At 50.8% G+C, this 23,184-nt stretch overlaps 1 protein-coding gene across 1 annotated transcript; it reads right to left on the bottom strand.

Annotated features, from left to right (window-relative positions):
* Positions 1 to 11,896: 11,896 nt before the first annotated feature.
* LOC128847510 (zinc finger protein 436-like) lies at positions 11,897 to 18,737 on the bottom strand. Its single transcript, XM_054046988.1, has 5 exons — positions 18,476 to 18,737; positions 17,616 to 17,703; positions 16,994 to 17,120; positions 16,272 to 16,385; positions 11,897 to 15,955 (listed from the first exon to the last, which is right to left on the bottom strand). The coding sequence occupies exons 2-5, from the start codon at positions 17,670 to 17,672 to the stop codon at positions 14,166 to 14,168; spliced, it is 2,088 nt and encodes a 695-aa protein (XP_053902963.1). The 5' UTR covers positions 17,673 to 17,703; positions 18,476 to 18,737; the 3' UTR covers positions 11,897 to 14,165.
* Between the last annotated feature and the right edge of the window lie 4,447 nt (positions 18,738 to 23,184).

Raw genomic sequence — 23,184 nt, 5'->3', positions numbered from 1 at the left:
CACAATAGGAATTATTTTTGTGTTCTATGGCCAAAATTGTTGTTAAAATTTGCATACCAACAGTCTTTCGAAGCAAGGACATGGAAGGTTAACCCACTCCCCATATTGCCCATGGGATCCTTCTGGCTACCTCAGATTTCTAGCCAGAGGGCTGGGAAGGGAGCAAAGCTATTGGACACCAGAGGTTGTACCGAGTGGACTCCTCAAAAGTGGGTGTGCTTGTCCTGGTTTGTTGCTCCAAAGCTCTGTAATAAAGTTATTTTACTGGAAGGGTGTACATGGCATACATAGAATAATAAGACTAATGTACTGTATAATAGCAATGTGTATGTGTTCATTGTTGGGAAAAGGTGTATGAATGAAGACTGGAAGTTTCCTTTGTAGGCTAAAAGAACCCAAGAAGGGGAGAAGGAAAAAGAACAGAACGAGTTAACTGGAAAAAAATAACTAGCAAGCTCAGTCCAAAGATAAGATGCTGGCCCCATCCCAGGACACTGCCCACAGCTAAGACTTGGCTGACAGCCAAGAACAGGGGGGCCTGAATGTGCCCAAGCAACTATGAGATCTGCAAAACACTGCCAGGCATTAATGAAATGCGTTAGGTTTCTTTTCTCACAGATAAAAGAAGTGCTACCCAAAGACCCTAGCAGCCCTGCTGTTCATTGAAACAAGGAGACTGAGTCTATGTAAAGTCCATCAACAAAAGACTGCTTTGGCTCCATGCTGGAAAGACCCTTTCCAAGTGCTGTTAACCACCAACACTGCTGTGAAGTGCCAAGGACTGCCTACCTGGACCCATGCTTCTCACTGTAAAAAGACCCCTCCACCTCGGGAGGGCTCTCCGACTGATAAGCCTATTCCTCCTTCTAGCTCTGCTGTGTCTTCTGGACAGCAGGAAAAAGGAAAAAAAGACAAGGTGAAGTGCTAGTAACCTCTCCCTTGTCCACTAACAGACCTACTGTGCCTTTGAATTTTTTTAGAAGACGCAAAACCATTACAGGGTGATGTGCTAGTAACCTCTCCCCTGTATAATGCTGAACCATGACTGTTTCAGGAAAAGAGAAGAAGGAACACTTGCTTCATTGGAACCACCAAAGTCCAGGGATTCCTGCCTACAAGAGACATTAAGAACTGACCCTGGTGAAGAAACAAAGAATTATACACTGGCAGGAAGAAACTTCTGGGAACCATGCTTGGGAATGTGGTATAGTACTACACCAAAAAGAAATGTATTAGGATATCAATGAACTGTGATTAACACTACACTAGGGACTGTTAAATTTTCATTACCCTTATCCAATTTCCAGATCACCTCTACATACCCAAATTGCTCACAGGGGGCTGCCATTAGATTAGCACAACAGAGGGCTTGAGTTATTTCCTCTAGAAAGAAAAGTGACTTGACCGGATCCCTATGAGATGGGGCCAATAGTGCAGCAGCAGTTTGGAATATTTTTAAGAACCAAAACATGATGAGAAATTGGGGCACAGCTAACCCAGGTACAGGCTGGAATTGGTGAGTTACAGATTATCTCCGCCCTTAGTTCTATGACCCAGAAGTTGCTGACAGAAACGGTATTGAATATCACTGAGGCTGGGAAGGCATTGCAGTGGGATCTAGCATGTTCAGAAATTCAGGATTTCCTGAATGACCAGCTAATGGCCATTCGGAATGATCTAGAGCATCAGGCTTGGCCCACTGCCCTTACAGACACATCAGGAGTACCATCTGATCTGTGGCCATGGAGACATACTTGGAAACTTTCTGGGTGGAAGTGCAAACATTCTCAATGCTCCTTCCAAGCATATGAACCAATTAGGGGGGAACTTGTGCTCGCATCGGGCGAAAATATTGTTTCTATGTTAATCATTCTGGCTTAATTGAGCAGGATTTACAAGCCATTAAGAATGCTGCTGTTGTTTTCCATGCTGTATCTCTTGATCACACCTTTAGTTTTGAGAACCTGCTTCTAGACCTTGGGTCATGGTTTACGGGGCTCTTTCGAACAATTGTTAAATGGATTCTTTTCTTTCTTTTTTTCTGTGTGTTATTTGGACAATGATACAATGTGCCAAATGCCTATGTAATGCTATGATCAAAAGCTCTGCTGTCCATAAGAAAACCCAGTATCTGTCCCTCCAGCTTGATCGCAAATTGCGTAATGGGCCTGACAATTTTTGAATTTGTCAGGCTCGAAGGGGGGACTGTGAAAGTTACTAGTCACCCCCCCTTAACAGAGCAGCCTTTATGTCAACTAGTGGCCATTAGGGGGAAGCAGACACTTCAAGTACACAGTAGCCTGAACTTTTCAACTCTTTTCCCTTCAAGGCCTTAAGGTAGTTGGAGCTGGTCCCAAGCTGGTTTTCACCGACCAGATAGCAAAAGCAGGGGTCTGACCACCACAAATCAAGTGTTAACACTGCAAGGACCTTGGTCTGAATGTGTATAAAGGATCTGGAAAATGTGTGTAAGACAGAGTTTTTGTACCAAGGTGCAAAGCTCTCTTTTCTTCTGCAGAATAAAGCAACTCTTCCTTATCCCTGTCCGGCTGTTATTGGCTCTCAGCTAGGTGGACCTGATATTTCGGTAAAACTATCTTCAAGACACCACCGACTTCCTGAGGAAACTACAATGCATTGGTGATCTTCCTGAAACACCATCCTGGCCACCATGGATGTAGAAGCTCCCTACACCAATATGACACATGACGATGGGCTACAAACTGCCAGGAAAAGTATCCCTGATGAGGCCACAGCACACCTGCTGGCTGAGCTTTGTGACTTTGTCCTCACCCACAACCATTTCAGATTTGGGGACAACTTATACCTTCAAGTCAGCGGGTATCCATATGGCCCCACAGCATGCCAACATTTTATGGCCAACTTAGAACAACGCTTCCTCGGCTCTCATCCCTTAGAGCCCCCTCCTCTACTTGCGCTACATTGATGACATCTTCATCATCTGGACCCATGGGAAGGAGGCCCTTGAAGAATTCCACCAGGATTTCAACGATTTCCACCCCACCATCCACCTCAGCCTGGACTAGTCCACACAAGAGATCCTGGACACCACAGCAAATAAGTGATGGTCACATAAACACCACCCTATACCGGAAACCTACTGACCGCAAAGTTTACCTACCTGCCTCCAGCTTCCATCCAGATCTTGGGAGGCAGACCAGTCCTCGCTTACAGACAGCCCCTAATCTGAAGCAAATACTCACCAGCAACTACACACCACACCACAGAAACACTAACCCAGGAACCAATCCCTGCAACAAACCCCGTTGCCAACTCTGTCCCCATATCTACTCTAGCGACACCATCACAGGACCCAACCATATCAGCCACACTATCAGGGGCACATTCAGGTGCACATCTATTAACGTAATATATGTCATCATGTGCCAGCAATGCCCCTCTGCCATGTATATTGGCCAAACCGGACAGTCTTTACGTAAAAGAATAAATGGACACAAATCAGGATTGGTAACATACAAAAGCCAGTAGGAGAACACTTCAATCTCCCTGGACATTCAATAACAGATTTAAAAGTAGCCATCCTTCAACCAAAAAACTTCAGAAACAGACTTCAGAGAAACTGCAGAGCTACAATTCATTTGCAACTTAACACGGTCAATTTGGGCCTCAATAGGGACTGGGAGTGGCTGGCTCACTACAAAAGCAATTTTCCCTCTCTTGGTATTGACCCCTCCTCATCAGTCATTGAGAGTGGACCACATCCACCCTGACTGAATTGGCCTTGTCAACACTGGTTCTCCACTTGTAAGGTAACTCCCTTCTCCTCATGGGCCAGTATATTTATGCCTCTATCTGTAATTTTCACTGAAGAAGTGGGGGTTTTTTTACCCATGAAAGCTTATGCCGAAATAAATCTGTTAGTCTTTAAGGTGCCATCTGACTCCCCCTTTTCTTATTAAGGGCTGATTTCCAATGGAAACCATTCCCGCAGTCCAGACATTTATAGCGTCTCTCTTCTATGTGCATTCTTCAATGATTATTAAGATTTCTGCTGTTACTGAAGCTGTTCCCACATCCCAAGCATTAATCAAGTCTCTGTCCTCTTTGGCTTGCCTGATGTGTAACAAGGCCTGATCTGAGTCAATTACATGCAAGTTCCTTAATCCTTTCTTGTCATGTGTCACAGAAGTTTAGATCCTGTATGGATTCTCCCATGTTTAATGAGGTGTGATGTCTGTCTGAAAAATTTCCCACAATCCAAGCTCTTATTGGGATCTCTCTCCTGTGTGGATTCTCTGATGTTTAACCTAGGCTGATCTCCATGTGAAACTTTTCCCATAGTCCAAGCACTTGTGGGGTCTCCCTCCTGTGTGGATTGCCTGATGTTGAACAAGCTTTGACCTCTTTATGAAACTTTTCCCACAGTCCAATCACTTGTGGAGTCTCTCTCCTGTGTGGATTGCCTGATGATAAACAAGGTCTGTCCTTCGTATGAAAGTTTTCCCACATTCCAAGCACTTGTGGAGTCTCTCTCCTGTGTGGATTGCCTGATGACAAACAAGGTCTGACCGCGTGGGCAGCGCTCTGGGGGTGGAGCTGTGCGCTTCCGCGGAGCAGTGTGTCTAGATCTGTGTGGAGCCAGACACACTGCTCTGAGTAGCATGGTAGGGGAGACAGGGACGTGGGTTGGGATAAGTGGCAGCAGCTCCCAGGGGGCAGTCAGGGAACAGGGAGCAGGGTGGGTTGCATAGTGGTTGGGGTTCTGGGGTGGTGGTTAGGGGCGGGTGGGTCTCTGGAGGGGGCGGTCAGGGAGCAGGGGGGGTTGGATGGGGAGTGGGAGTCCCGTGGGTCCGTCAGGGGATAGGGGGATGGATAGGGGTTGGGGCTCTTAGGGGACAGGGAGCAAGGGGGATTGGGTGGGAGGGTTTTGGGCGGCGCAGTTAGGGTGGGGAGTCTCCGGAGGGGGTGGTCAGGAGACAAGGAGTGGGGGTGGTTGGATGGGGTTTGGGATTCTGAGGGGGGCAGTCAGGAGGTGGGAAGTGGGAGGGAGTGGATAGGGGGCGGGGCCAGGCTGTTTGCGGAGGCACAGTTTTCCCTACCTCGCCCTCCATACAATTTTACAACCCTCATGTGGCCCTCGGGCCAAAAAGTTTGCTCACCCCTGGGCTAAGTCCTTTAAGCTACTTGCACCCCTGACCCTTAGGAAGGAAACAGACGCATGAGGGGAAGGCTGGCAGCAGAACCTCAAGTCTCCCATGCCAGGGGGAGTTCAGGATTTAGCCAAAACCAACGTCGGTGGAGTTGAGGATGTCGGCTGGTTCCTCTTCTTTGGTTTGTCCAGCTTAGCTTCCCTTTCAGGCTCAGGATGATGAAGGCGCAATGGTCTGAGGAGACAGCGGGTGTGAGACATTCCCCAGGGTACAATCTGGATTGTTGAACTGCTTAATTCTACATCCCAGGGCATGTTTTACACTGCTTCCCAGGGTCAATAAAAATCAATAATTTAAAAAAAAAAATCAAGAAAATCAGATTTTTGTTATTTAAATTGGATTTTTTTGATAATTTTTTTCCTCAAAACCCATTTTATCTAAAGATAGTTTTAATTAAGATATATTGTAGCTCAAAGATCTCTCATCATGGAATAGGGATTATAAATTCCAATTCTATAGTATGAGACAATATAGACATGTCATGTTTAAAAAAAGTTTTGTACATGAGTTCCTCTAGTTCATGCATTAAGGACCCAGTCGTATTGGGTTCCACAGGCTTCTATATAGATTACTTAGGTTAATCTCTCTATTTACCCAATGGGACTCAGTGCTCTGTCTAGAAGATACCATCAGAGATGCTTAGTTTGCCAGTTCTCAAACTGTGGCTTTGTGTCTCCAAAGGTAACATGCTTGTTAACAGTAAAAATGTTTTAAAATAAATTAAAATATAGAGGTGAGAAATAACAGACCTCACCTCTATTGTCCCTCTGCAAATTTGTGTACAGAGTTAATACCTTACAGCTCTCCAAAATTGCAAAGTTTCAAATGAATACAAGACGGTTGGAGGCAGAACACATCTGGACGAGGAGAAGTCTGGAGACAAATGTGAGAAGAGAGGGACATTCGCTTTTCTGTTAAAATATTATATGTTTGCTGTTGAAGAAACAAATCCAGAATACAGAACGTTGTTGTTTTAGTTAAATAAAACAATTTAAATGTCTGTCTGGTGATGTTCTCCTCCTAATACAGCATGGCAAGAAAATCCTCCAACTATTAATGATTAACCTGTTGAATTGGAGATACTTCACTCCTAATGACTTCATAAATATCTGCTTCAATTACCTTTGGTAATGAAATAACCAAACAAACATTCATTGTCTGATATAGCTGTAAAACTCATTTGAAAAGTTTTCAAAATAAATCACTGTTTAAAAATGTACAGTGTGTACCTTCTAAAAATGAAACCTACAGCTATCTCTGTTTGTGAACAGGGCCGGTGCAACCATTTAGGCGACCGCTAGGGCACTAGGATTTGGGGGGCGCCATTTTCTTCGGCAGCGACCGTGGCAGCCGTATCTTTGGCCGCCCCAGTCGCTGCTGGCATTTAGGCGGAGGAAGCTGGGGCAGTGGAGGGCGGAGTGGGCCGCCTGCAGCAAGGGGGGTGGGGCGGCATGCAGGGGAACTCCCCAACCCACCTCCTCCCCAATCAGCTCAGGCACCGCAAGCCTGGGAGGTGGGTAAGTGAAGCAGCGACTGTGTGCTCGGGGAGCAGGCGGGGCGGGCGGCACACAGAGGAACTCCCCGCCCCAGCTCACCCCTGCCCCACCTCCTCCCCGAGCACGCTGTGGCTGCTTCACTTCTCCAGCCTCCCAGGCTTGCGGCGCATAAGCTCATTGGCGCCGCAAGCCTGGGAGGCAGGAGAAGTGAAGCAGCGACGGTGTGCTCGGGGAGGAGGCGGGGCAGGGGTGAGCTGGGGCGGGGGGGTGCCTCAGGGTGGGAGGTGGGGAGCTGCCACAGGGGCATGCCTCAGGGCGGAGCTGCCATGGGGGGGGGGGCGCCTCAAGGCGGCGGAGGGGAGCTGCCACGGGGAGAGGGCGCCTCAGGGCAGGGGGCTCAGGGACGGGGGGGTGCAAAGTGGAAGTTTCACATAGGGCGCGAAACATCCTTCCACTGGTCCTGGTTGTGAAGAATATGTATTAAGATTATAACAGCCAACAAGAATACATTTTTATGTAGAAAACCATGATTAAATCGAGTCTTCCTGACTAGTGATTTAAATCAAATCCACCCTGCTGCTTCCCTGTGTGAACAACAAACCCCTCCACGCTCTGCTCCCACACAGCCACCAGCCTTCAAAGTCACTCCTGTCTACACTGTACTGAGTGCGACTAGCCAGACACTCAGGAACGTACCAAACGACACAGCACCATCAGCCAGTTCTCTACTCCCAGCCTTGCACCCCGGGAATGTGCATCTTGGACTGCTCAGTCTGTCCACTGCACTGGACAAACTCAGTAATTAGTGGGTCGCCCCCATAAAGGGGCCGGATTAGGCCATAACCTTGTTCTCTCCAGTCAAATCCCCCAAACACTTCAATGAAAACACACAGGTCCAGACAAAACACTAAAACCAGTTTATTAACTGGAGCAAGGGGGTTTTCAGGGATTACAAGAGAGAAAGATGTAAAAGGTCAGAACCGGTTAAAACTATAAAATTAAAACATGCATTTTAAATCCTAAATTTTACCAATCTAAGTCCTTGGTACACTTGCGAGTTGCAGCGCTGTAAAGCCGCTCCCAGCGCTGTAACTCACTCCCCGTCCACACTGGCAAGGCATTTGCAGCGCTGTATCTCCGTGGTTGCAGCGCTGCATGTACTCCACCTCCCCAAGAGGAATAGCGAGTATTGCGCTGCTGCTGCAGTGCTGCGGCGCCAGTGTGGCCGTCCAGTGCGCTGTGACTGGCCTCCAGAAGTATTCGGCAGTATCCCACAATGCCTGTTCTAGCCACTCTGGTCATCAGATCAAACTCTATTGCCCTGGCCTCAGGTAACCAATCATGTGACCCACCGTTTACATTCCCCGGGAATTTTAAAAATCCCCTTCCTGTTTGCTCAGCCCGGCATGGTGTGGAGTGCGATCAGCGAATCTTTCTAGGTGACCATGCCTCCACGCGCCAAGCGAGTCCCAGCATGGAGCAATGACGAGTTGCTGGACCTCACCAGTGTACGGGGGGAGGAAGCTGTCCAGTCCCAGCTGCGCTCCAGAAAATGGGAGTGAGGGTGGTGGGGCGGATGGAGACACCCCGGAGTCCCTGGAGCCATGCAGCCAGGAGCTCTTCTCAAGCCAGGAGGAAGGTAGCCAGTCACAGCGGCTGGTACTTGGTGGAGGACAAACAGAAGGGCAGGTTCCCGGTAAGCAGGTTTTTTTCAGGGAAGGAATATTTTCCGTGCGGGCTCTTTGGGAGAGGAGGGTTAGGCATGCATGCCTAGATGCGGAATAGTGCATTGATGTGGTTTATCACATCACGGTAATCGGCCTCGGTAACGTCCTCGGATGTCTCATTCAGAACGTGTGCAATGCGCTTGCGCAGGTTTATCGGGAGAGCCACCGTGGTCCTTGTCCCAGGCAGGGTAATGTGTCCGCGCCACTATGCCGCGAGGGGCAGGGGGACCATTGCTGCACATAGGCAAGCTGTATATGGGCCAAGGCAGAGGCCCCATTGCAGTAGAAGACCCTCCCTTGCTTCCCAGGTCACCCTCAGCAGCAAGATATCGTCCAGGACGAACTCCTGTGGAAAATCTTTGGACAGTGTTCAGTCTAGGTGCCCCCTGAAGCTGTTGGCTCTCCCCAAGGTACAGACACCCAGAGGACAGTGCAGCCCTGAAACAATCAGTCCCCCTTACTCACCATTTTGAGGCTCCCGTGGGATATGTGTGCTCTGTTTCGGACGGGAAAATTATGCTATTGTGTAGACCCTGTGTGTTTTCTACTCCTTAAGTGCGGGGGGAATCACTACTCTGTCTGGTATAAACAATGCTGCCTCTGTTAAATGTTGCATTTTGCCTATACAGCTGCATCAACCTTGAGACCTCAGCCGTCCCTCTTATCGCCTGCTCAAAGGCTGCAAAGACTCAGGAAGAGACGGCGAAAAAGCAAAGACATGCTGCAAGAAGTGATGTGGCAATCTATTAAAGAGAATGAGAAAGCACAGAACTGGAGAGAGAGAGAAAGCAGGATCCGCCAGGAAAACGTAGCGCACTGGAGGCAAAGCACGGATCGTCTCATAAGCATCCTGGAGCGCCAAGCACACGCTATCCAGGAGCTCGTAGCCATGCAGAAGGAGCAGTACCAGAAATGCAAACGCGACCCACCCTCGACAGCCCGTGTCCCAAAACTCTTTCCATTGTGCGCCACTGTCACCTACAACCCACTTTCCCCAACTTCCGTGTTTTTCACACCACCAGCTGCCTCCAGCACCAGTATCTTCACCACGCAGCTCTGAAAACCATGACCCTTACCCTCTGCACTCAACCCCCATCACCATGCAGTATAGCTATCCTGAAGTGCAGCACTCACTGCACAGCACACCAGACAGGACATACGCGAATCTGTGATTGTACCGTTCCCCACTCCACCCCATTGTTTCTTTTCAATAAATAAATTTGTTTTCTTTTTAATAAATGCATTTTTTGGCTTTGAAAACATTCTTTATTATTGCATAAAGTAAAAGACTCTTTAGCCCAGGAAATAAACAGGCACTGCAAGTCTGCTTGTCTGCTTAGCAAACACTGATTCCTAAAGATTGGAACTACTGCACTTCACTCCCGTGCAGGGCACCAGATATCACTGCTGGTTTTCAGCCTCAAATTGCTCCCTCAAGGCATCCCTAATCCTTGCAACCCCATGCTGGGACACTGTAATAGCCCTGACCTCTGGCTGTGCAAATTCAGCCTCCAGGTGTTGAACCTCGGAGGTCTATGCCTGAGTGAAGCTTTCACCCTTCCCTTCACAAATATTATGGAGGGCACAGCACGCGGATATAACCGCGGGGATGCTGTTTTCGGCCAAGTCCAGCTTCTCATACAGAGATCCTCAGCGGGCCTTTAAACGGCCAAAGGCACACTCCACAGTCATTCGGCACCGGCTCAGCCTGTAGTTGAACCGTTCCTTCCTGCTGTCAAGGCTCCCTGTGTAGGGTTTCATGAGCCATGGCATTAACGGGTAAGCGGGATCTCCAAGGATCACAATGGGCATTTCGACTTCCCCACCGTGATCTTCCGCTCTGGGAAAAAAGTCCCGGCCTGCATCTTCCTGAACAGCCAAGTGTTCCGAAAGATGCGTGCGTCATGCACCTTTCCGGGCCAGCCTATGTTAATGTCAATGAAACGCCCACGGTGATCTACAAGCGCCTGGAGAACCATAGAGAAATACCCCTTCCGATTAACATACTCGGATCCTAGGTGGGGTGGTCCCAGAATAGGAATGTGTGTCCCATCTATCGCCCCTCCACAGTTAGGGAACCCCATTTGTGCAAAGCCATCCACTATTTCCTGCACGTTACCCAGAGTCACGGTTCTTCTAAGTAGGATGCGATTAATGGCCTTGCAAACTTGCATCAACACGATTCCAACGGTCGACTTTCCCACTCCAAACTGGTTTGCGACCGACCGGTAGCAGTCTGGAGTTGCCAGCTTCCGGATTGCAATAGCCACCCGCTTCTCCACTGGCAGGGCAGCTCTCAATCTCGTGTCCTTGTGCCGCAGGGTGGGAGCGAGATCCTCACACAGTCCCATGAAAGTGGCTTTTCTCATCCGAAAGTTCTGCAGCCACTGCTCGTCATCCCAGACATCCATGACGATGTGATCCCACCACTCGGTGCTTGTTTCCCAAGCCCAAAAGCGGTGTTCCACGGTGCTGAGCATGTTTGTGGATGACACAAGCAATTTTGTGTCGTACACGTTACGCGGCTCGATAGCATCGTCGGACTCCTCACTCTCACTGTCACTTTGGATCTTAAGGAATAGTTCGACAGCCAAACGTAACGTGCTGATGAGATAAGTCAGCATAAGCCTCACCAGTTCGGGCTCCATTTCCCGCAGACAGATCACGCTGCACAGAAACCGCTGAAAGATGCTGCTAAAGGTGGATGGAAACAAAGGGATTTCTGGGATGCGAAGCGATGCATAACGGGGCGTTGGGACCGGACCCAGAGTCCCCTGCACCCACGCCTCCTTCCCCCAACCCATGGCGCAAGAATGGGAAGAAGTGCTCTGTGGGATAGCTGCCCATAATCTACCGCTCCCAATGGCGCAGCAAAGGCTCCAAATGTGGCCACAACAGTGCGCTGGGCAGCTGTCAGTGTGGACAGACTGCAGCGCTTTCCCTACTCAGCTGTACAAAGTCAGGTTTAACTCTCAGCGCTGTACATCTGCAAGTGTAGCCAAGGCCTAAGGAAAATACGAAGCAAGCACGTTTTCTCACCCCACCTGCTGTTGCAGGCAGTTCATAGTTTTTAGTACACAGCCTGGATTTCCTTCCAGCCCTGGTCCATCCTCCCCACTCCAAGGCCCCTGTTGCCTTTCAAGCCATCTTGTTGCCTTCTGTAAAGATGGGAGAGGAGAGGTAAAAATGGAGGCAATTCTCCCTTGTGCTTTTATACCACTCTCCTCTTTGAGGTTCATCCCCCAGCCGGGGGGCAGGCGACAATCAGTCTGTGGCCTAAGTGAGCGTGCAGCCATCCTTCCGGAGAATTGTAACTCTCCTGTTCCCAGCTCCACAGCTGGTGAATGGCCGGCTGAGCAATTACTGGCCACGTAGCACCTAGCTGGTGTGCAGGTGACATTGTCTCTGCGGAGCTCGTCTGTGGGCGTTTTCCAGCTTTACAGCATGTAACAAACATACAGCAAACTCTCAGAGCTCCATGGACAGTGCTGATAGACACATTTTAATGGGACAATAATATTCAGCAGATGATGACTTTTCCCATGATACCTCACAAGCCATACTTTGGGGAAGATTCATCATTTTATAAACGTGGTGCCCATAAGCGTGTAGACCAGTGGTTCTCAGATGTGTTTCATTGCCACCCCCACCTTGGTGTCTGTGGTCATTTACGCCCCCACCCTCAAAAGCACATGTATCACCACCCAGCTCTAAAGGCAGAGTAGTCGTTGGCGATGTGCACAGCTCTGAAGGCCTCCAACAGCAGCACAGAAGTTAGGGTGGCCACGTGAAGAGTGATATTCCTCAATATCGCTGTTCACAGCAGACTTATCACCCCATTGCCACCCCGACTTCTGTGCTGCTGCTCCACCTGGGTTTGAGAGCCTGAGCATTTATCCCCACCTCCCAGATAGGCCTGTTCCTTCCTCATGAGCCCCAGCCAACTGGGGCTGAAAGCCAGTGCTCTTTAAAAAAAAAACCCAACAACCCACACTGATCGCGCCTCCCCTGACACATTCCTGTGCCTCCATTGGGATGCTCTGCCCACATTTTCATAATTGATAGCGTAGAGAGTCACCATGGGGATGCGGACTCAAGATAGTAACACCTGCTCCTTTCCGTCTCTGGGATCCCCAGAGAAAATGTCCGAGCAGGAAAGCGGAACAGATCCGATTAACACTAACCTTGCAAAATTTCAGCTATAAACTTTCCCTCCGTCCTTCAGCCCCTACCCCCAGTGAATTCAAAGAGACTGAGCTGGAATTGGGCAAGTGGCATGGGACATGGGCATAATCACTGAATTATTGATCCCTGATTTAACAGAATACAGGAACACTTTGGATAGCTAAACATAGACTACTACAATTACCCCTCTTAGAATCATAGAATATCAGGGTTGGAAGGGACCTCAGGAGGTCATCTACTCCAACCCCCTGCTTAAAGCAGGACCACTCCCCAACTAAACCATCCAAGACAGGGCTTTGTCAAGCCTGACCTTAAAAACCTCTAAGAAAGGAGATTCCACCACCTCTCCAGGTAACCGATTCCAGTGCTTCACCACCCTCCTAGTGAAAAAGTGTTTCCTGATATCCAACCTAAACGATACCCACTGCAACTGGAGACCATTGCTCCTTGTTCTGTCATCTGGTACCACTGAGAACAGTCTAGATCCATCCTCTTTGGAACCCCCTTTCAGGTAGTTGAAAGTAGCTACCAGATATCCCATCATTCTTCTCTTCTGTAGACTAAACAATCCCCGTTCTCTCAGCCTTTCCTCATAAGTCATGTGCTCCAGCCCCCTAATCATTTTTGTTGCCCTCCGCTGGACTCTTTCCAATTTTTCCACATCCTTCTTTTAGTGTGGGGCCCAAACCTGAACACAATACTCCAGATGAGGCCTCACCAATGTTGAATAGAGGGGAACGATCACGTCCCTCGATCTGCTGGCAATGTTCCTACTTATACAGCCCAAAATGCCGTTCGCCTTCTTGGCAACAAGGGCACACTGTTGACTTATATCCAGCTTCTCATCCACTGTAACTCCTAGGTCCTTTTCTGCAGAACTACTGCCTAGCCAGTCGGTCCCTAGTCTGTAGCAGTGAATGGGATTCTTTCATCCTAAGTGCAGGACTCTGCACTTGTTCTTGTTGAACCTCATCAGATTTATTTTGGCCCAATCCTCTAATTTGTCTACGTCCCTCTGTATCCTATCCCTACCCTCCAGCGTATCTACCAGTTCTCCCAGTTTAGTGTCATCGGCAAACTTGCTGAGGGTGCAGTCCACATCATCCTCCAGATCATTAATGAAGATACTGAACAAAACCGGCCCCAGGATCGACCCTTGGGGCACTCCTCTTGATACCGGCTGCCAACTAGACATGGAGCCATTGGTCACTACCAGTTGAGCCCGTCGATCTACCCAGCTTTCTATCCACTTTATGGTCCATTCATCCAGCCCACACTTCTTTAACTTGCTGGCAAGAATTCTGTAGGAGATCATATAAAAGCTTTGCTAAAATCAAGGAATAACACATCCACTGCTTTTCCCTCATCCACAGAGCCAGTTATCTCGTCATAGAAGGCAATTAGGTTACTCAGACATGACTTGCCCTCTTCTTCCAAGTCTTTGAAAATACACATTTACATTTCAATCTCTAGCTATCTAAGGTGGACACACTTTTAAAATCTCTCTCTAAACGTTGACCATGAGTCAATTATATGCAAGTTGCTTAAACCTTTCTTGCCACGTGTCACAGAAATTTAGATCCTGTGTGGATTCTTCCATGTTTAATAAGGTCAGACCTCCATATGAAACACTTTCCGCAGTCCAAGCACTTGTGGGGTCTCTTTCCTGTATGGATTGCCTGATGTTGAACAAGGTGTGACCTTCTTATGAAACTTTTCCCACAGTCCAAGCACTTGTGGGGTCTCCCTCCTGTGTGTAATGCCTGATGTTTAACAAGGTCTGACCTTCTTATGAAACTTTTCCCACAGTCCAAGCACTTGTGGGGTCTCTCTGCTGTGTGTAATGCCTGATGTTTAACAAGGTGTGACCTTCTTATGAAACTTTTCCCACAGTCCAAGCACTTGTGGGGTCTCTCTTCTGTGTGGATTGCCTGATGTTGAACAAGGCTTGATCTTTGTAAATAACTTTTCCCACAGTCCAAGCACTTGTGGGGTTTTTCTCCTGTGTGGATTGCCTGATGTTTAACAAGGTCTGACCTCTGTATGAAACATTTCCCACAGTCCAAGCACTTGTGGGGTCTCTCTCCTGTGTGTAATGCCTGATGGCGAACTAGGTGTGACCTCTGTGTGAAACTTTTCCCACAGTCCAAGCACTTGTGGGGTCTCTCTTCTGTGTGGATTGTCTGATGCTTAACAAGTTCTGACCGCTCTATGAAACTTTTCCCACAGTCCAAGCACTTGTGGGGTCTCTCTCCTGTGTGTAATGCCTGATGGCGAACTAGGTGTGACCTCTGTATGAAACTTTTCCCACAGTCCAAGCACTTGTGGGGTCTCTCTCCTGTGTGTAATGACTGATGTTTAACAAGGTCTGACCTCTGTATGAAACTTTTCCCACAGTCCAAGCACTTGTGGGGTTTTTCTCCTGTGTGGATTGCCTGATGTCTAACAAGGTCTGACCGCTCTATGAAACTTTTCCCACAGTCCAAGCACTTGTGGGGTCTCTCTCCTGTGTGGATTGCCTGATGATAAACAAGGTGTGACCTTCTTATGAAACTTTTCCCACAGTCCAAGCACTTGTGGGGTCTCGCTCCTGTGTGTAATGCCTGATGGCGAATTAGGTGTGACCTCTGTATGAAACTTTTCCCACAGTCCAAGCACTTGTGGGGTCTCTCTCCTGTGTGTAATGCCTGATGTTTAACAAGGTCTGACCTCTGTATGAAACTTTTCCCACAGTCCAAGCACTTGTGGGGTCTTACTCCTGTGTGGATTGCCTGATGATAAACAAGGTTTGACCGCTCTATGAAACTTTTCCCACAATCCAAGCACTTGTGGGGTCTCTCTCCTGTGTGGATTGCCTGATGATAAACAAGGTGTGACCTTCTTATGAAACTTTTCCCACAGTCCAAGCACTTGTGGGGTCTCGCTCCTGTTTGTAATGCCTGATGTTTAACAAGGTTTGCCCTCTCTGTGAAACTTTTCCCACAGTCCAAGCAGTTGTGGGGTCTCTCCCCTGTGTGGCTTAACTGATGTCTAATTATTTGTGTCTTTGATATGAAACATTTCCCGCACTCGAGAGACTGAAGGTAGTGCCAGGGTGGCTCTTTCTTGGCATTTGTCTGCGGCGCTGTGGGATCCTCCTCTCCTCCCCCACCGTTAACAGATTCATCCACTTTCTTCCCTGGGAGGTGTCCCAGAAGCCTCTTTGACCTGTGCCAACTTCCCCAGGCTTCTGCCTGGTCCAAGTACTGGGAAAAATTCCCTTCAGCTCTTCCCACAAAGGTCCCCTGCGGTTCCACTTCCCCAGGAACTTCCTCATGATGATTCCCCGCCTCATTCTCACTCCCTCGCTCAGCACCTGCTGGGAGAGACACAATCCAGACAGGAGTCATTGTGCTGGGGAGAAAGAGGAATAGCACAAAGGGAAAACCCAACACAAAGACTGAGCAACGGGACTCCGCCTCCACATCCCACCCAAACACTCACAGAGAGGGAAAGCTGGAAAGCAAACTCCTGCAGATTAGAGGCTGGGTGGAATGGCGTTAGCTATATCTGATGACTGAAGCCCTGTCCTGACTGAGATGAGGAAGAACTGAGGGCGCTTACTCACACCATATTTTGGGATTCTCAGCTTTTTCCTTCATTCCCTAGATGGTTTCTGTGTCAGTCCTCACCTGTACGGGTGCTTCTCAGAAGCCTTCTTTCCTTGCAGACTTGGAGATCAGAAACCCAGGGCTCTTCCCCTCGTTCCAGCCGGGCGATCAGCTCAGGTTTGGGAAGGGGGAATCCTGTGCAGAGGGTGAAATCAGACCAGATTAGGGTGCATGGAGCACTGGTGGAGTATTTGTCAGAAAGGACATTCCGTGAGTGGAACCTGTCCCTGCGCTCTGCTGGAGGAACGTGGAAGCCAAGAGGACTGAAAAATGGTCACTGAGTCCATTGCGCAGAGGAAGTTATCTGCGGAGGTGAGTTGAATTATAGGCTTTCCCAAGATCTGTGCACTCTGGGGGCCTTGCTGACTCACACACAGCTCTGGACTTAAACCCCTGCCTCTTTCTAAACCTGCAGAGCCCAGAGCCCTCCTCATGGCTGGAGCTATTCCCAAGGAGGGAGGTGAACAGGGATTGTTTGTGCAGCTGTGAAACAACACAGACAGGACAATGATGGATTTATCCCCCTTTGAAAGCTGGAGGGTGGGGATGGTTTAGCTTGTCCATTGTGTTTTGACACCCATGTCCCACTGGAGAGGGCACAGAGATGCAAGTCTCTCTCACACGGCAGCTGTGCATTATGGAACCCATTCGCTTCTGATCTAACTGACCAGGGAAGAACCTGACCAGAGTTAGACATGCAGACCCCACGACTTCGAATAACCGAGGGGACAAGAATCCCTTACCCAGTGAGGTCACCATCTCGTAGTTCTCCTGCATGACATCCCTGTAGAGGGCTCTCTGAGCGGGGTCCAGCAGAGCCCCCTGCCCCTGGGTGAAATACACAGCCACCTCCTCGAACGTCACCGGCATCTGGAACACCAAAAGCCCCCATTCATTACCTGATGCTTCAGCCACAATCCCACTAGTCATCTGTGAGGACAGATAAAGAAATGGAAGCTCTGGGAGCGACAGAGTACCAGAATCCCACCCCCACCCTGCTCAGAGCAGCCAGGAGGCTTCAGGGGATGGGGAGAAGGTGAGAGCTACTTGTCTCCCCACAGCACACGGAGCAGGGCAGGGTCTCCTCATTTCCCACACACCTGCGAGACACAGGCTGATACGGGAAGCAGAGCTCTGAGCCAGGGACAGGAATCCCAACAGCTTCCCTTCATATTTCACAGCAGCCTGTGGCTAGCTGGGTCTCACTCCCAGCCCTGTGCAAGGGGGTTATATCCTGTTTGAGAAATGGGGGAATGTCCCATCTCCCCTCCCCCATCACCAATGGGCCCACTCAGAAAATCAGCAGGTTTATCACACCCTGTCTCCTCCCTGCCCCTGCCCAGGAGCTCCCTGATAATCCCCTACCTGAGCTGGCTCCATCACAGACATTTCCCTTCCCTGTCTCCTGGAAGATGGGCCCATCTGGAGCAAAACGTGGACGTGATTCCTCAGCCTGTCAGGGCAAGAGGGGCGATGGGGGAGGTTACAGAAGGGGCTTCAGTCCATGTAACACCGTGATTCCCTCCCAGACTCTTCAGACCCTCCCAGTAACAGTATCTCTGAGCCAAATGCTAGAAAAAAAGTAGAACTAAAGGGGCCACTTTGGGGGATGTCCCCACACTGCCGTGTAAACTCCTCTCCCTTAGGAGCAGCAGGAGCTCTCTGATGGCATCACCTAAAAAGAATGAGCCGCCCTGGACTCCCCCAGCAGCCCCCAGGGACAGGCAGCCAGAGGCTGATCCCATTGGCCCATCCACACTCCCTGCCTGCCCAAAGCAGCAGTGACTCCGGGGTGGCTGAGATGTGAATCCTGCCCAGAAATCAGACCAGGGCCCTGGGCGACCCCAAAACTCATGAGACACAGACCCCACCAGCACGGGTGTGTCTGACAGTAACACACTGGGAGCAGGGTGTGGGTGTGGGGGGATGGGTTTTTGCCTCTGTCCCCCGCCAGTCTCCCCACACCCCCCCTTCCCTCGCAGTGCCCCCGACTCACATCTTCCCCAATTCCAGCATCGCTCCCCTCAGCCCCACAATCTCCCCGCATCGCCCCATGTTCCCTTCAGTGCACCCCCGCCCCCATCCCAGCCTGCCCCCCCGCATCCCCAGCACCCGCCTCCTGCCCCCACCCCGCTCCCCCCGCCTGCCCTCACCCCCTGCCCCTCTTTATCCTCCTCCCCCTGCAGCCCGGGGGTGACGGGGGGGGCGGGGCGGGTCTCTCTCACCTTCCCTCCGAGCGGGGCCCCCTGGGGCAGGGGCCGGGCCGGGAAGGGGCCTGGCCGGGCTGGGGGCTCTGCCCTGGGAGAGGCTCCTGGGGAGCAGCGGGAAGGGCCCTGCTGGAGATTCCCCTCTCCCGGCTGCAGCCCGGGCTCCGGGCTCCCAGCACCAGCCGCCGGGGCTCGGGGATCTCGCCAGGAGCCTGGAGCCAGAGTCCCCGCAGCGGCTGCGAGTCACTTCCTGCTGCCGGGCCTGAGCCCAGCGATCGCTCCCCCCAGAGCCGCCTCCCAGCTGCTCCTGGGTCCTAGCGATAAACCCATCGCGCTGCAGCATCTCTGTGTCCGGCTCCTGTTCCACTCACAGGCTCTATGGTCAGAAGGGCCCATCATGAGCAACTAGCCCAGGGATTCTCACGACCAAATGTGGTGGCCTCAGAGTGTGGCCAGCAACTCTCACTGGTGGCCACTCTGACACTTTCCCCTGTAATCCTAACTAACTTTACGAGAAACCAATAAATATGCAGAGGTAAGCAGGGGGAACGGTCTTAGTATTGTGGGGAACTCTTCTGGCTTATACACCACCCTGATAGAATCGAATAGCAAAAGGAGCTGAGTCCTCGCTCCCACTCCCTTTACCTGGAGACCTGCCTGACTTCAAGGACTCCCCTTCTACTCTGGTGTCTGAAACCCCGACAAGGCTGGCCCCAAGATTCCTGCGGGGTCTGCAGCCCCAATTTTGTTGCGATCAGTCAGGACAGAGGCTAGGATGTCGTATCCACACTCTGGGGTGCTCTTTTCACTCCGGACGCATCCCAGATGCCGCTCTTCAGCATTGCGTAAAGTTCAGAACAAATACGATTTATTAAACAACAAGTAATAAAAAAAAATTAAGGAAAAAATGGGAAAGGGGAAAGGAAAATATGATGTCATCCCACGCTGCCCAGGGTCCCCCCTCGCTCTGCCCAGCTGCTCACCACTCCCAGCTCCAGACTGCTCCAGACCCAACTCCCCTCTGCATCAGTGCTTCTACTCCTCTGCCTCCAACCCAGCTCTGGCTGCTCCTCTCCCCTTAGCTCTGCCCTTCTCTGGCAGGCAGCTCCAGCTCACACAGAGAACTGGCACCTGACTCCCTTATTTGCCTGCCTGCCTCAGCGTTTTCTTTTCTCATTGGATCTTCCTGTCTTTTGGTACTGGGAGAAGCCAACCAACCCCTCCCCTGTGCACTAAGTTTCAGTAAGGGGCCAACAGTCATGGGGTCAGGCAACTTCCTGGTGTGTGTGAGCTCCAAAGCATCCTTCAGGTGAATTATAAATTTCTTTGTTTACCCCTTTCTTCCTGTTGGTGATGGACGGCCAGATAAGAGTTTTCTAATACCCATAGTCGGTCCTTTGTCATCTCTCAGGACTTTGAGTGGGACAATCCCTTGAACTATGACATATTTCAGTAACAAAAACTTTGACATATGTCTGGGTCTTTATGGACAGAGCCTCTTGTTTGAGGCTGCTGATGGGTTTTGCCATAACAACAAATGTCCGGGGGTGTTTGCAGAGCACAAGTGCTGAAACTCAGAAACATCCCTGATTATTCACCTTCCCAACTAGCCAATTGCCCTGCATCCACAGCTGATTGATTGCTGCAAGATCCCACTCACCCAGGCCCAGACTCCCAGTCCTGGGGGAGTGTCCCGCAGGTCGGCGCTGACTGACAGCTGTTGCCAGCACTCTGCCACTGTGACAGCTGCCAACACTGCCCTCACCTCATGAGTATCCCCACCGCACCCCCTCCAGCACCTCTAACTCTACAACCCCCCGTCAGTTCCCACCCCCCATCAGCTCCCACCCCAAATCAGTGTCCTCTTTTGGGGCACCTGGAATATGGTCAGCCTAGCAACAAACATACATTAAAATCTCACCATTCTACATTCACTGGTGTCACACGCATTTCAACGGCACAATATTCAGCAGATCATGAGTTTTCCAATGATCCCTCACCAGGCACACTTTGCACACAAAATATCATAACCCTACACAAGTGGTGAACATGGGGTGCAGAGGTTATCACAAGAGGGATCAGTGTGGGGTGAGTGGGGGAACTCTCTGTCATGCCAACGCAGGACACGGTGGGACATGAGGAGGGCGTGACCAGCTGGCTATCGAGGGCCGTGAAGGAAGGCAAGGAGAAGAGCACCTCCCCAGGCTTGGTCCAGGTCCACTGCTGGGAGGAACTCCTCCCTCACCCCAGCCACAGGAGCTGCCACGGCTGGGGAGAGGTGCCTCTCACCCAGTCCCAAGCAGCTGTGGTGAGAGAGGGCTGGGGGGAGTCCTCTCCGCACCGCAGTCTGCACCCCAAACTCCTCATCTGCAGCCCCATCCCACAGTCTGCACACCTGGCCAGATCCCTCACCCCTCTGCACACCATCCCTCTGTCCCAGCCCAGAGCCCCCCCACACTCTCCAAACCTCTTGGCCCCACCCCCATATGAACTAGTATGGAGATGATGCACATGTAAGCAGAGTCAGGATGAGCTCTACCCTGATATCTGGTGGTGAATTATGGCGAGTGTGGAAAAGAACTCCAGGGGCTGATCTTGTTTGCATAGGCACACCCACTCGCCTGGCATGAAACAACAGCAGCTCAAAGTGGTTACTTTAGCTGGTGTGGGATCCCCAGTTTCTCTATTATTGGGGCAGGAAGAATAAAGTTTTGTTACCCTGATTCTGTGAATCAAGGCCAGTGGAACTGTTGTATGACAGAAGGACTGAGTGAGTCCTTCACCATTACCTAAGTAGCACTTGCTTGACAAGGGGCATGGGTTACCAAACGCAGTGAATTGAGTGCGGATGGGGTCAGGTATTTATATGTGATGGTATGGGTCCTCTTTGGGGGTTTGAAATACCAATTGCACTACCTTCTCTCTCCACCGTTGAAAGTCAGAGCTAGCTTTCATTCCATTAGGAGTCTAATTATAGGCTGCTGAGCTGAATTCACTTTGGGCTAATGGTGCATTAGCAAGAGTTGAAATCACAAAAGAGCTAAAGTTATTAAGAGCTGAGATCACTGAGGCTGTGTTAACTAGTGGGGGAGCCTGAAGCTATATTGCTAAGCGGCTGGTGGAGCAGCTAGCAGAGTGGAGCCGCACAGGGACGGTTGGAGTGGAGCTGAGCGACTCACAGGTCGGTGAGCAGAGCGGAGCAGCTGCCAGAGCAGTTCGTGGACGGCGGGAGCGGCTCACAGGACAGCTGGTGGTGTGGAGCGGAGCAGCTCGTGGAGAAGGCTGCGGCGGAACCCCACAGAGAGGCAGCCAGTCGGCCTCGGATCACCTAAGGTGCCCCTTAACACCCTGCGTGCCTCCCCCCCCCCCTTGAACTCTGGGGCTGCACTGACCAGGGACAGAGACTTTGGGGTTGTTGGACTTTTGGGACCTTGGTGATTCTTGGGTTGCTGGTTTCAAGAACCAAAGGGAAAGGACACAGCCCAATTTGCTGGGGTGGGTTTTTTGCTCATGAAGCCTGTTTGTGTTGTTTTTCCAATTTAATGCTGATGTTGTTTACCTCATGTTATTAAACATTTTCTGTTACACTCAGACTCCGTGCTTGCGAGAGGAGAAGTATTGCCTCCTAGAGGCGCCCAGGGGGTGGTATGTAATTGTCCCAGGTCACTGGGTGGGGGCTTGAGCCAGTTTTGCATTGCGTTATTGAAACGGAACCCCTAGATACAGAACCCAGCCCTTGTTGCTGCCAACTTAGATGGGCAGAAGGGTTACACACATACTGGTGCATAGAACCAAATTCATTCCACACATGGATGTAAAAAATGAGGCAACACTGGTCACAGCACATAAGATGCTCAGAGTGAGTTTACACTAGGAAATCTGGTGGAGGGTCACAGAGATCTGCTGGCTAATCCCGACCACACCTCCTAGCCTAGCCAGAACTTCAGAGGCTGATGCTGCGGAGGCAGAGGTGGGATCTCCAGGCCTCTGACAAAAGGTCCTGTGGGAATCAGTGCCTCTCAGTGGTGCTGTCTGAATGCGCTTATCCTATGATCCCCAAACACGCGATACCCCCGCACCCAGTTCCCCCTGATCTCAAGCTCCACCAGCCCCAGCCATTCAATCCCCAGAGACATCTTCAGAACCCGAAGTCCTGATCCCTTAACATTTGATTCCCCCAGAGCCCAGCATCCTGGGGGATTTGGGGAGGGGAGGAGTTACCAGCCCCCAGGGACACTTGCCCAAAAGGGAACAGCTCAAGTCAGTGGGGAAGCCCAGCTCAGGGGCTGGTGGAAGATGGGGGTTGGGGACAGGTGTCTAGAGTGAAGGTGGGGTCTGGCCCAAGTGTCCTTCTCCTCATCTCCATGGCAGGGGGATCCTGGCTGGCAGGGGTGGGGAGAGGGGGGAACTTCAGCCAGGCAGAGGGAGCGGCTGGAGGAGTTTCTCTCTCTCTCTTCCCCGACCTGTGGCCCATCAGCTCAGCAGCCAGGGCTGCAGCAGGGAGGAGGGGCTGATCGGGGCATCTCCTCCTCTGCCTGGGGTTTGCTTAGACCAGGCAGAGCCAGTGGGTCACTGACCAGCTGATGCTCGGCTGCTGCTGGATCCTCACCCCAGTCATGGGCAGCTGGATGCTTGGGAGCCAAAAGCCCCTGACGTGTGTGGGAACGAGGAAATGGGGTTGTTCCTATGGCCTAGTCAGGGCCCTGAGAGAATTTCCCTGCTGTGTG

Source organism: Malaclemys terrapin, chromosome 13 (assembly GCF_027887155.1).
Source record: "Malaclemys terrapin pileata isolate rMalTer1 chromosome 13, rMalTer1.hap1, whole genome shotgun sequence".
NCBI classification, from domain to species: Eukaryota; Metazoa; Chordata; order Testudines; family Emydidae; genus Malaclemys; species Malaclemys terrapin.
Note: the sequence above shows the minus strand (reverse complement) of the source record. Positions and strands in the feature narration are given on the sequence as shown.